The sequence below is a fragment of the Canis lupus genome, chromosome 8 (genome assembly GCF_011100685.1).
Source record: "Canis lupus familiaris isolate Mischka breed German Shepherd chromosome 8, alternate assembly UU_Cfam_GSD_1.0, whole genome shotgun sequence".
Taxonomy (NCBI): Eukaryota; Metazoa; Chordata; class Mammalia; order Carnivora; family Canidae; genus Canis; species Canis lupus.
This window is the reverse complement of record NC_049229.1, coordinates 65,143,284-65,156,452: the sequence shown is the minus strand read 5'-3', so window position 1 is coordinate 65,156,452 and position 13,169 is coordinate 65,143,284. Positions and strand designations below refer to the sequence as shown.

General features: G+C 51.7%; 1 protein-coding gene across 1 annotated transcript in view; it reads right to left on the bottom strand.

The window, feature by feature from the left end:
- The window catches only part of C8H14orf132 (chromosome 8 C14orf132 homolog), a 47,767-nt gene extending 34,918 nt beyond the window's left edge, over positions 1-12,849 (bottom strand). Inside the window, exon 1 of the mRNA XM_038545656.1 lies at positions 12,629-12,849. Coding sequence (XP_038401584.1) covers positions 12,629-12,655 — 27 coding nt within the window. The 5' untranslated portion in view covers positions 12,656-12,849. The remainder of the gene's footprint in view (positions 1-12,628) is intronic.
- Between the last annotated feature and the right edge of the window lie 320 nt (positions 12,850-13,169).

Sequence of the window (13,169 nt, the reverse complement as noted above, 5' to 3'; positions counted from 1 at the left end):
AGGTGGTGAGTTTCCCGTGGCTGAAGATACCCAGAGGGCCACCTTACAAGGCATGCTTGTGTGTGGGGGGTGGGGGCGGTTCTGAGATTACAGTGGATCTGCCTGGTGATCTGGCCAGGGTCCTACAGCAATGCAAACACGGAAGTCAGAACTCACTCTGGGGTTCCCAGACTTGGGGGCTCACTGTGTGAGCCCATCCCATGGCCTTTTCTTAAGCACCATACTATGGGCCTGGCCCTGAGGCTCCAAAGAGGAATAAGGCCCAGCTTGTCCCATTAGCCTCTGAGGGTCTCCTGGACAGAGAGGGGAGGCAGATATATGTGTAAAGGGGCATGAGCTGTAAGGTTTTGGCGTATGGGAGGGTTCAGCTTCAGCCTGCCTGGAGTGAGTGCTCCCCACCAATGCTTCATGACTCTAGCAGTGCTGTCTTTCTTTGGGAGGGGTACTTCATCCCCAGATGGGCTATGGGGGATACTGAGGCCCAGGAGTTAAGAGGGACCAGCCCTCTACTCAAACCCAAGTCCCTCCCATCAGATATAGGCTGTGGGGGTCTTCACCGCTCTGGCATGACGACCACCTCATCAGTTCCCACCGTGGGACCGTTCAGAGGTTGGAACAAAAGGATGCTTGGAAAACAGGAGTCCAGGCCTGCCCCCCCATGGCAGGCACTCTGGAGGGGGGAAGAGGAGGGAGCTGGGGAGATCACAGACAGGTCGTGGGGTGCAGTGACAGCAGGACTAGGTATTGTCAGTAACTGGGGGCCTCGGGGAAAGAAAGCTGTGATCCAGAACCTGGAAGTGCCCGGCAGAGTGATGCAAGATAGGTTTTTTTTTTTTTCCTTTTCTTAAATGTTTTATTTATTTATTTATTTGAGAGAGAGAGAGAGAGAGAGAGTTAGAGAGAGAGAGAGAGAGAGAGAGAGAGAGAACCAGCAGGAAGAGAGGGAGAGGGAGGAGACTGCCCACAGAGCAGGGAGCAAGACATGGGGCTCAATCCCAAGACCCCAGGATCGTGATCTGAGCCCAAGGCAGATGCTTAAGCCACTGAGCCACCCAGGCGCCCCAAGACAGTTTTCTACCAGTTTTTCTTGCACTTCTATTGATTCCTAGCTCTCTGGATTCATTGATTAAATATTTACCAGGTCTGGCCCTGGGCTGGAGAGTCATGATCCCAGCATAAAGGAGACAGGAACCCTTGTCCTCGGAGAATGCCAGGATTTCGTGATGCTCTGATGGAGGCAGAGGGGCTGCAGGGTGCGGAGGTGGAGGAGGGGGGGGGGGAGGACCACTTCCAGAGCCCCGCCCCCGGCTCCTTCAGCCTCCTGACCGCCCCCCCCCCCCCCCCCCGCCAGCCTCTGGCACCAGCCTGTCTGGGCTCTGTAACAACTCCCTGCAGCCACAGTCCCCTCTGTGCCCATGGGCTCTAGAGAGGGAGAGCGGCTAACAGGGGCGCTGGGCTGTGGGGGGCTGTCTCATGGAACCACACCTGTCCAGGGTGCCCCCAGACACCCGTGTCAGGGCTGCAATCCATCAGCTGTCCCCCAGCTAGTCCCTGGGCCCTGGCTCAGACCCAACCTGGTCTCACCCCTTCCAGCCTGGGTGACTTTGGGCCAGATCACAAGCTCTCTGAGTCTCAGGAACCCCTGTCTGAAATGGGTGTGTGGCAGTGCTGTCCAGGCACAGAGCCTGGTCCCCCACATGTCCAAGACTCAGCCACACCATCTGCCCCTCTTCCTTCACCCTGCCTCACCCAGCTGCCAGCCTGAGGGTGATGTTCTCTGTGTGATGTGCGCTCACACGATGATGATCAGGGTGACAAAGATGATAGCCCTTTTCTGGCTCCTAGACACTGCCCGACACAGCTTGGGGGGGCCTCTCTGTGGCATGCTGCCTGCAAGCCCACCCTGCCTGATAGATCTGGTTACTGGGACGCACAGTTGGGCCCCAGGAGAACCTCCGCGGAGAGGAAGGGGACTGGCAGGACATCAGAGAGGAGGCAGGAAGTGCAGGCAGAAGGAGCACTGCCAGGCTCCGAGGAGAGGTGGGGGCACAGGGCCCGAGGTCCCCTCCACCAAAGCTGCTGGAAGCCAAGTGTCACTGTATTTCAAATCAGCTCCCCCAGCTCCGTGCTGCGGGGATGGATGAGGGGCCATCACAGGGCCTGGGGAAGACACGCAGGGTCCCAGCCTGGGTGGGCCTGAGGCTGCAGCGGCCTGCTGCCCACCCCTGACTCTCATCCTTCTGGGGACTGAGCCTCCCTGCAGAGCAGGTGCCTGCCGGGAGGCCTCAGGGAACCGACCCCGGCTCACTAAGCCACCTAACCTCTGGCTGCTGGCACACAGGCCTGACACCTGCATCACAACACTGGCCCTTTCGATATCTCAGACGTCGTGGAAGAAATTCGAGGGACAATGGTAGAATGGAAAGGAATTTGTTCGGCCCATGCAGTTTGGCTTTCCACAGTGCAGGAAAGGAAGAAGGTGGGGACATGGTTGTTAAAAACACAGGCTTAAGAAAATTCTGCTTCCAGCCAAGATGGAGTAACAGGGACTGGATCTACCCTTCCAAATGAAAGAACAACAAAAATGTACAAAATACATAAAAATGGTTCTCAAGATATTGGACATCCTGCAGGGAAGAACAGTGACCCGTGAGAGACAGGAAACAAGCCAGGTAATCTCTACAAGTGACTCAGTTGCCTGCCTGGGGAGAATTTCCAGGCTGTGGAGCAGGAAAGGGCAACCCAGACAGAGACCAGTGGGTTCCCGATTGAAAAGATGGGACTGAGAGTCCGGGGAGACCAATGCAGCTGGAGACAATGGAGGGGAGAGAGTTTATGGAGGGTCCTGGGGGTCTCTGGAAGGACCCCTCAGATAATTAGGAGAGGACCGATGAGTGCATGTGGGTCAGGGAAGCACTGGAGGTGGGAAGTACCCAAAAGGATGGCAGGGAATAGCGCCTGGCATCCACACAGGCCTGAAAGAGTCCCTGCGTCTACCAGCCACTTGGAAAATCTTGTAATTCACAGAGCCCTGGGTGGAATACCCAGAGCCACCTGCCTCACCAGTGGGTGAGGATGGCTCTTCTGCTAAAGGATGGCTCCAATCCAACCTAACAAACCTTAAAAGCAAGCCCCCAAAGGGTCAAACTGTTTCCAAGTAACATAACTGTATCCCAGAATAGAGCTCAAGAATATTTATAGGAATACAAGACTATCTAGCATCCCAGAAGGTAAAATTCATGTTTGGGATCTAATCAAAAATTACCAGGCATGCAAAAAGCAGCAGGCAAATATGACCCTTAGTGAGGAGAAAGTAGTCAATCAAACTTAAGCAGAACTGAGGCAGATTTAGAACCAGCAGAGGAGGGTGGAGGAGCAGTTGTTGAAACTATTCCACATGCTCAAAAAGCTAAAGCAAACACTGAACATGTAAAGAGAATTGAAGATATTAAAAAAAAAACATAAATTAAGATTCTAGACATAAAGACTACCACGTCTAAGATCAGAAATACACTGCATGGGATTCATAGAGATTAGATGTTCAGGAAAAATACTGGTCAACTTGAAGACATGTCAATAATAATTACCCCGAATGAAACACAAACAAGAAAGAATAAACACCAAGGAGCTGGCATACACATGTAGGTGGCCGAATATATGTGTAAATAGAGTCTCCAAAAAAAGGAGAGGAGGGAACAGAAAAGATATGTAAAGAAATAACAAGGGGCACCTAGGTGGCTCAGTGGTTGAGCATCTGCCTTCGGCTCTGGTCATGATCCCGGGGTCTTGGGATCGAGTCCCACATCGGGCTCCCTGCAGGAGCCTGTGTCTCTGCCTCTCTCTCTGGGCCTCTCATGAATTAATAAGTAAAATCTATTAATTTTTTAAAAATACTGTACAATACATTTGAAAGTTGCTAAGAGAATGGATCTTAAAAATTCTCACCATAAGAAAAAAAGAATTGTAACCATGTGAGGTAAGGATACAGTGATCATTTTTGCATAGACACACATATCAAATCACTATATTATATACCTTAAATTTGCACAATGTTATATGTCGACTCAATAAAACTGTGGGGGAAAAAAAACGAAGAACAGCAGAAGTCTTTCCAAAGGTGATAAAAAGTATAAACCCACAGATGTAAAAGCTCCCAAATCCTAAGCACAAGAAACATGAAAAAAAAAAAAACTACACTAAACCACGTTATAAGCAAAGTGCCCAAAATCAATAAAGAGAAAACTGTCAAAGCAGCCAAAGGAAAAAAGACATATTATGTTTAGAAGAACAAAATCCGATGGTATCAGATTTCTCAGTGGAAACATTGCAAGCACGAAGATGGTGGAATAGTATCCTCACGGAAAAACAAACTATCAACCTAGAATTCTACGCCCAGTAAAAATTAACTTTCAAAAATGACAGCCCTTCCCCCCCAAAAAAGAAGGTTTTCCCCCCAGACATATAAAAGTTGGAAGAATTCATTGCCAGCATTTCTGCACTAAAAATGTGAAAATCCTTTAGGCAGAATGAAAATAATACATTTGTGATCTACACAGGAGAATAAAGAACACTGGAGATAATAACCCTATGGGAAAACATATATGACTTTATCCTTAGTACTTAAATTGCTTTAAAGGATGATTGACTTTTATCAAAAATAATAATGTAGTGTAAGGTTTATAACATGCAGAAGTGAAACGTGTAACAGTAATAGCACAACAGCTGAGAGAGGGGAGAAGAGAAGGATATTGTTGTAAGGTTCTTACACTATATGTGAAGTGCCATAAAATCGCTTTGTAGACAGGCTGTGATAACTTAATGACATATACCACAAATCCTCAACCACTAATACAGCAGAACAGAGCTAGTAAACCAACAAAGGAGATCATACGGAATACTAAAAATCTCTTAATCTGAAGTAAGGCAGAAAAGGAGGGAAAAGGAAACAAAGAACAGATGGGACCAATAGGCAATTGTGAGATAGTAAATTTAAACCCAACCACAGGGAACCCTGGGTGGCGCAGCGGTTTAGCGCCTGCCTTTGGCCCAGGGCGAGATCCTGGAGACCTGGGATCGAGTCCCACATCGGGCTCCCGGTGCATGGAGCCTGCTTCTCCCTCTGCCTGTGTCTCTGCCCCGCCCCCCCCCCCCGTGACTATCATAAATAAATTTAAAAAAATTTAAAAATAAATAAATAAATAAATAAACCCAACCACATTAAAAAAAAAAGTCACACTAAACATGAACGGCTTAAAGACTAATCAGAAGGCAGAGACTGTGGTATTACATTTAAGAAAACAAGCTGACATGGCACAAAGATCTGGGTTTGAATCCCAGCTGTGTGTGCTCTAAGCCTCAGTTTCCTCATCTGTAAAATTAGATCCTAAAATTGCCTATTCTATGGAGCTGTCAAAAAGGATTTAGTGAGACTCTGCACGATGCACAACACAGGGCCTGCCTGGCACCCCCCTAAGCGGTTGATAAGTGGCAGTTCTGATGGGAAGGCACAAGGGACATCTTGAGGGGACAGAATGAGGAGGGAGTGAAGAGAGGTAGGTCTCCATCACCTTAGAGTAGAAGGAACTGGGGTTCAGATCCTAAGAGCAGGGCTGAGTACACAGCAGCTGCACCATAAACACTTGTGTATTTAATTGGAGACTCGCAATCCACCTCCAGATGCCCCGGTTCTCTTAACTCTGTGACACAGAATTATTGCCAGTCAGGATGGAATGTCTTGACTCTTAAAATGCTGTCTAGAAACCCAGTCTACGAAAGGTACCATGGATTTTTATTCTCCCTTGACTGCTCATTACACCTCTGCAAAAATGTAGTGTTATATTCTCTCCCCAAGCAGGTCTAATTAGAATGATAAAATATTTAAATCTTTTAAATGAGAATTTGAAGCACAACAAGACAGGCCCTCTGGTTAAAAACATCTGAGATAATAGACAATTTGTATTTTAATGATAATTCTGGCTTTAAGAAAAAGGAGCAGCCGCTGGCTGGGGAAAAACGTTCTCTAAGTAGCAGATTGCCAGGCTCTCTAGAATTCTGTTTTTCTGGGCGGTGCTGTGTTCCTCTGGGGAGAGAAAATTTCTGCTGGTGTCTTGCAGACTTTCGGAAAAATCCCACAAGCCCATGAATGTAGCTACGTCCATTTTAAGAGAGAACAGAATTGCCTCTCCAACACTACCAGATTCTTTTGTGAATTTTTTCTTCCTCCATGAAAAATGATTATAATGCAAATTAACTGTGAGCCCTGCAAGGTCCAGGGAGAGGGAGGGACAGACGGAGGGTGGCCTGGCAGCAGAAGTAACTCAGCTATGATTAGACCACGCATGCTGTCTTCCAGAAAGACGTGCCCACCATCAACACAACGTTCCAGATGTGACTGTGTCCTCCCACCAAGGAGGCCAAGGTTCTAAAAGCCTAGCTAAGGGGAGAAGTGTGTGTGTGTGCGTGTGTGTGTGTGTGTGTGTGCGCTCGCGCCTTCCACTCCTCAAACGCAGGAAGCCCCTCAGATCTCCCCAGCAGGTACTGATCCCCCACCCCATGTCTCCTCACTCCACCCCTCCATAACTCAAGAACTTACTGTCTCACCAGGTTGTAGTCATTAGGCTGAACTATATGAAATTGTCAGGTCGAAGTGACCAAATATCAGCAAGGTTTTTTTTTTTGGTTTCTTTTAGATTTTATTTATTTATTCATGAGAGACAGACAGAGAGAGAGAGAGGCAGAGACACAGGCAGAGGGAGAAGCAGGCTCCATGCAGGGAGCCCAATGCGGGACTCAATCCCGGGTCTCCAGGATCATGCCTTGGGCATGAAGGCAGATGCTCAACCACTGAGCCACCCAGGCGCCCCCAATATCAGCAACTTGATACAGTTCAGCCTAATAAAGTCATGGCCTACCTCCTTAGTAGTAATTTGCTTCTCTCTTGAGCGTGGTAGTTCCCAAGGTTTTGTCCAGCTCTACACACACCCCATCGATCTAGAGCGACTGCACGGGCAGCCCCAGGATGACCCCGACCCACACATCTGCCTGCCCAGTTTGGCCCCATGCAATGGCCAGGCCCCAAAGATATCCACTCCTTCCATTCCTCCTGGACGTGCACGCTGCTCCCCACATTGAGAGATGGAATTGGATCCCTTCCACTGAAATTTGAGCTGGCCTTAGGACTTCCTTGACCAAATGACCACAGAGTTACTGATATTCTGGGACTTCAAGGCTTCACAGCTTCTACCTGGGAATGCCCATCCAGGGGGGAGGCAGTGCCACGCAAGAAGACCACCATACTAGCAAGAAACCCCAGCTGCCTGAAGAAACATTTGCAAGACAAAATGCCAAGTGGAGAGAATGGTCAAGTTGAATAGAGCCGCCAGACGTGTGCGCCATGCTGGGACTCTCGACTCCAGGCCCAGCTGCCACTGAGCAGAAAAAAACTGCCCTGCTGAGTCCTTCCCAGATCTGGTCCCACAAAATAGCGAGCAAAATAAATGACTGCTTTAAGCCACTAAGTAACTGAAATAATGAGCAATCAGTAACTGAAACAGCTCACACTGTGGTTGGTTGGCTTACTAAAAATCTTTAATTAGTGGCCCGCATTTAAACAAATCCAGCCTGGGTGTAAAAATCCAAATTTTCAGTTTTCTTGGAAACCCAGAAAACCTCACAGACCTGGGCCTGTGTGTCTGCATGGCACCACAAAGAGCTAGAGCTCAGGGCCGCTGCCCTTTCCAGGTCAGCCCTCTGCTCTCTGGGCCTACATAATGGCGAGGCATCCTTCGCACAGCTCCATTCAAACTTCCAGAAGCCTTCCCTGACCTCTGTGTTAGGTGCCTCCTCTCTCTGCGTTTACGTACACCATGTCACATATCACACGGCAGGCCTGTGGCCCTCTCCTCCCCAGAGCTCCGGGCCTGGCCTGCAGGAAACATCTGCTGAGGGACTAGATGGACAGTTCCAAGGGGAAGGTTATTTTGTGCCCATTTCACGGAATGATGAAACTAAGGTGTAGAGAAGCGATCCGTCCGCTGCTTCTCTAAGACCAGGGGCCACTAATATATATAAGAATCAAGATCCTGATTGGGTCTTTGGATGCTACTGTGGGTTGAATTGTGTCTCCTCCAAAAATATGCTTTTGAAGCCCTAACTCCGGATACTTGTGAGCATGACCTCCTTTCAAACTGGTTTCTCTGCAAGTATAATCTAGTTAAAATGAGGTCATTAAAGAGTGGGCCCTAATCCAGTATACCAGTGTCTTTATAAATGAACATAAACATGGGATGCCTGGGTGGCTCGGTCAGTTGAGCATCTGGCTTCTGCTTGGGTCATGATCTCAGGTCCTGGGATGGAGCCCCACGGCTTAGGGGGAAGTCTGCTTCTCCCTCTCCCTCTGCCCCTCCTCTTGCTCCTGCTCTTTCTCTCAAATAAATAAACAAGCAAAATATTTTTTTTAATGGACATAAACACAACACTCTGTATCCAGGGATTGATGATTTCCTAAAGCTGATTCACGGTGGGGCCCCAGATTTGCCACCCCAACCCCACACTGGGTCTGCTCTGCAAGGTGGTGCGCTCACATGCAGGATGGCCCTGTGGTCGGCGCTCTACTCCTGGCTCCTCTGCTTGTCGGTGGAGCCACCCTGGCTCTCCATTGCTTCCCCATCTGCATGATGGGACTAATAAAGCCACCTGCCTGACTACAGGTCTCCCACCTGTGGCAGGTACGGTCAGGAGGAAGAGAGACCCTCAATCCTGGAGCAGGTCCCCGGGTTATATTATTCTGGGTCTCACTCTTATAAGTTGCTGAACCCATACTCGGGTGACTTCCAGTGACCACATGACTTTTTGTGACCTGACAGGGACCAGAGAGCCATAGACCTGTTCCATCCTGAGGAGGGGGAAGGAGATAGCCTTCAAGCCTCTACCCTGACCACACACACTGGAATCAACTGGGAAATGATAGAAAATATCGATGTGTGCTTCCAGCTGAGACTCTGATGGGGGCACCTGGGGGCAGGGCAGAGGCAGCAGGTCTTAAAAGCTCCCAGGGGATCCTAATGGCACCAACATCGGGAGCTCCTGGGGTTAGACTAGTCACTGTTCCCTACAGCATGAGACAAACACAAGACCGAGCTCTTGAGCCATACATGTGCTTGTTCATCATGGCCTTACAGCCTCCGACTTGAGAGGAGCGCTCCTGGGCCCTCTTCCTGCCCACATAGTACATTCCTTAAATGTTCACTCTCTTGTCTCCTCATGGAGGTCTCAGGGTCTCTGCACATCTCTTATTAACTGTTCAACTCTACGGGGTGTCTGGGGATCCAGGGGCTGTTGCAGAGCGGGGCAGGGGTGTGTCCAGGGTGGAGGAATGGGTGGCTGGGTGCCTCCAGGGCTCAGAGGTGATGTGGGGTCTGTGAGCTGAGTGTTCACATCATCAGTGTCCACAGCCTCTTCCAAACCCCCAACATATAACCCCACGAGCCCACAACAGCGAGGGCATATCTGCATCAGAGCAATGGCCTGATCCCGGGTATCCACCTTCTCCTTCCATAAAGGGTGTCTTTGTAATGCTTAGCCTTTGAGAGGCAAACCTTTCTGAAAGGCTTATGTTCTCTGAGTCTTTGAAAACTGGAAGCAGGAATCACAGTTCATGAGACTGAGGAGGGAGAGAAGCTTTTGGAGTCACAGGAAGCTGGTTTCATTCAATTAATCAAGCTAATTGATCAAGCAGGTGTGCACTTCCAGCTCCACTCCTGCCTCCTCATGCTTCTGGGCTCCGCTGGGGCTGGGATCTTCCCAAAGTGCTACTTCAGTTATAAACCACTCCCTGCTCCACAACCTGCAACGGCTCCCACTTCCCACTGATTAATATAGACTTCCCACTCAACAGTCAGCACCTCTGTGACTTGGCACTGGCCCCCGGTCCCAGCTGTCCCATGCCCCTACCTTCCCTCTTCCTGGCAGAGTCTGTGACTACATTCCGGGCCTCCCTCCCTCCTGCCTCTCTGCCTAGAATCCACCAGGGAAGATCTGTCTGTAGTTCTACTCCATCAGACTGAGGTCCTCAAAGTCCTGAGGATGACAGGTGTTCGGGGAGGGGGGGGGGTGTGACTCCTTGAACGCACTGTTTCCCTGTTCTTGTCTTTTCACCATACACATCCATCTTGTCTCACCCCCATCCAATCATCTAACAGAAACTTGCTGAAAGCCTACTATGTGCCAAGCGTCTTGGTCCACCCAGCCCTGATAGATTCCCTTTACTGGGCATAGCCTGGCCCATCCCATCCCAGTCCTCTGGAAGCACCCAGAAAGAAAACCTACACCCTATTCCACTTGGTCACCAGCACCCCAGTCCTGGGGCCTGGCACGGAGCTTGGCACAAGGCAGGTACCCAACTTTTGCCGAACAAATAGATGGAGGCATTAACATTTCCCCATTAAAATTGTCCGCTGCTGATGTGCGGGGACAGCAGCTGGGTGACCTGCACCTGGTGGTCACTCCACTCTCATACCACATGGTGAGCACTCCCCGCGGCCAAGCACTCAATGCTGCAGATAAAGAGCAAAAGTTCCCACTCTCGTGGCTGATGGGGAGGACAGAGCAACATCAGAAAGCAACGCACCCTGGTGAGACCATTTCCTGGAAGAAGCAGAAGAGGTGACTCATCTTTAGATATGTCCCCCGTCCCTTAGAGCATGTCCTCTCAGGATGAAGCAGTAAAGGAGGAAACCCCAGCAGCTGTGAAAAACTACCCAGCCCCAGATTTGAAACTCCGTGCTCCTCCTCCTAATAATGGTGTATCCTGGGCAAATTATTTAATCTTTCTGAAGTTTGCTTTCCTGATCTGTAAAAAGAGGAATAACAAACGGGGCCCACATCCTAGACTAGTAAGGATTCACTCTAATAAAGTGTGCAAGTGGCTGGCACACAGCAGGTGCTCAACAGACCTCTGCGTCTCTCCCCCTGTGATGGCAATCATGTTTCTGTTCCTTGCAACTCGCTCGGAACTGGGCATGTAATCAATGCCCAGATATCTGTTGGCAGGAATACAATCACCACACAAAACTTGAGAGTAAACAAAAAAGAGACAGGAAAAAAACAAAAACAAAAACAAAAAGAACCCAAGCTCTGTGCAAGCTCGGACTATATAGATGGTGCAAAGCCCTGTTTATTTTGTCAGGTTACCATAGCAACTGCGGAGGCTCCAGCCAGCCCGGGGTTAGCAGTGATCAATTTATCTCGTAACCATGGACACAAGCTGTTCAGTGGGATCCAGAGGGGGCAGGCAGAGACAGACGTGTGTGAGCTCCTCTGTCCCCTCCAAATAAATCTGGTGAAGCTGCTCCACTTATCCTGTGGCTAAAGTCACCACGGTCTAAAATGATGCCTGCATGACAGTTTTTTATAAACATGGGCTTAGGAACAGGCGACAGAAAACTAGGCAAAAAAAGACCAGTGTAGCTGACAGAAGCAGAGAACATTTTGGAAAATTAAACAAGTGGCTGCAGAGAGCTGGGATCTGGAGCCACCCTGGGGATCCGGCATCCTTCCATGACTGTTCGGGGACTCGCTGTCCATACAGCCTGGGTTTGGCTACTACTTTTTCAACAGGCTTCCATCGGGGTGAAATTTGGGGGAGAGAAAGGGAAGCGTAGTCTTAAAATCCACTCCCTGGAAAATTAAACAGCAGCAAGTGGGGCTCCTGGCCCACATGCAGGGGATGGAGGGGAACTCCGGTGGCCTTCCTACCTCTGGGCTCCCAACATAATCGACTCAGAAGGTGCAAGATCTGAGTTGATTATGGGGCTCAGACTGGGGCTTTCTTCTCCTAGAGGAAACGTGGCCTTCCCTGGAGCCAGACTGTCCCCGGAGCTGGGCCCCCGGAGAGGCCACAGGCAGCTCCGCAGAGCGCAGAGCGGGTGTCTGTCTGCCTTTGTTCTAGCTCAAGAGCTGAGCCAAGAAACGTAAGGACCACCCAACGCTCCGAACACCAGGGGGTCCTCCTTCAGCGAGGGCCCAGGGATGAGAGGTCATCTGTGTTTTCCTGCCATCGGCAACCTGTTCTGTGCGAAGGGAAGACTGATGGTCGCGTTGGGCACTGGTGGCTACAGGCTCAGCACAAAGCAAAAAAAAAAAAGGGTAAAAGAATCGCTGCGCTCTGGCGCGCGGCTGGTCACAGAGCGGGTCTCACCTCCTTCCTCCCTCAGGCTGCAGGGGCTGCGGTCTAGGGGACAGTGGGGGGGCGAGGTCTCCCGCGCCTCGGGAAGATGGGGAGTGGACAGCGAGGCAGCCCGCCCAGCCGGGTTTGCACGGATCTGGGCTGCACGGCCTTGGGGGCGTCCTGGGTCCTGCAGGGGACGGCAGGGAGGGGCCGACCCGCACCCCCAGGCCCCTGGCTCTCGGGGAACGGGTGCACCCGGGGCGCTCGGGGCGCACGGCCCGCCCCATCCCCGGGCGCCGCGCTCGTCCGCCTCCGGGTCGGGGATGCCCGGCTCCGGACAAAGGACAGGGGACGTGGAAGCCCCGCGGCGCCACCGCCCGGCTGGAAACCTCCGGCGAGCCCGTGGCCCCGAACCTCCCCAAACTTCGCAGCCCAGGGCGCGCGGGGAGGGCGCCCCGTTACCTGCGCGGCCATAAAGGACAGATCCATGGTGTCGCCGCTGCCGCCCGCGCGCGGGTCCTCGCTGCTGCACCTGCTGCACCTGCTGCACCTGCTCCTGCTCCTGCGGGTGCAGCTGCCGGCACAGCCGGCCCCGGACCCCGCGGCGCCGCCGACCTCAGCTCAGCAGCCCCGGGTGGCGGCTTCGCGGGCTCGGCGCGCTCGGCTCCAGACCCGGACCCCGCAGAGGCAGGGGGGCGGGGCGGGGCGGGGCTCGGGGGCCCCCACGTGACCACCCCAGCCCCACCCCGAGGGCGGGGCCCGCCGGAACCCCTGCGCGCTCCGGCTTCCCCTCCAGCACCCGGGCCCCGAGTGGGGAAATTGAGGCCGGGGGTCACCCGGCCGGGGTGGGGGAGCGGGAGCCCTCCTGGACCTCCAGCACAAGGCGGATGGCGCCGCGTGGGGCTGGTCTGCCTTGCTCCCAGGCTTGGGGATCAGGGTCAGGGACCAGCCTCCTGGTGTCCTTCCGGCCCTGGAATGGGGCAAAAAAGGAGGTTTAAAGGCG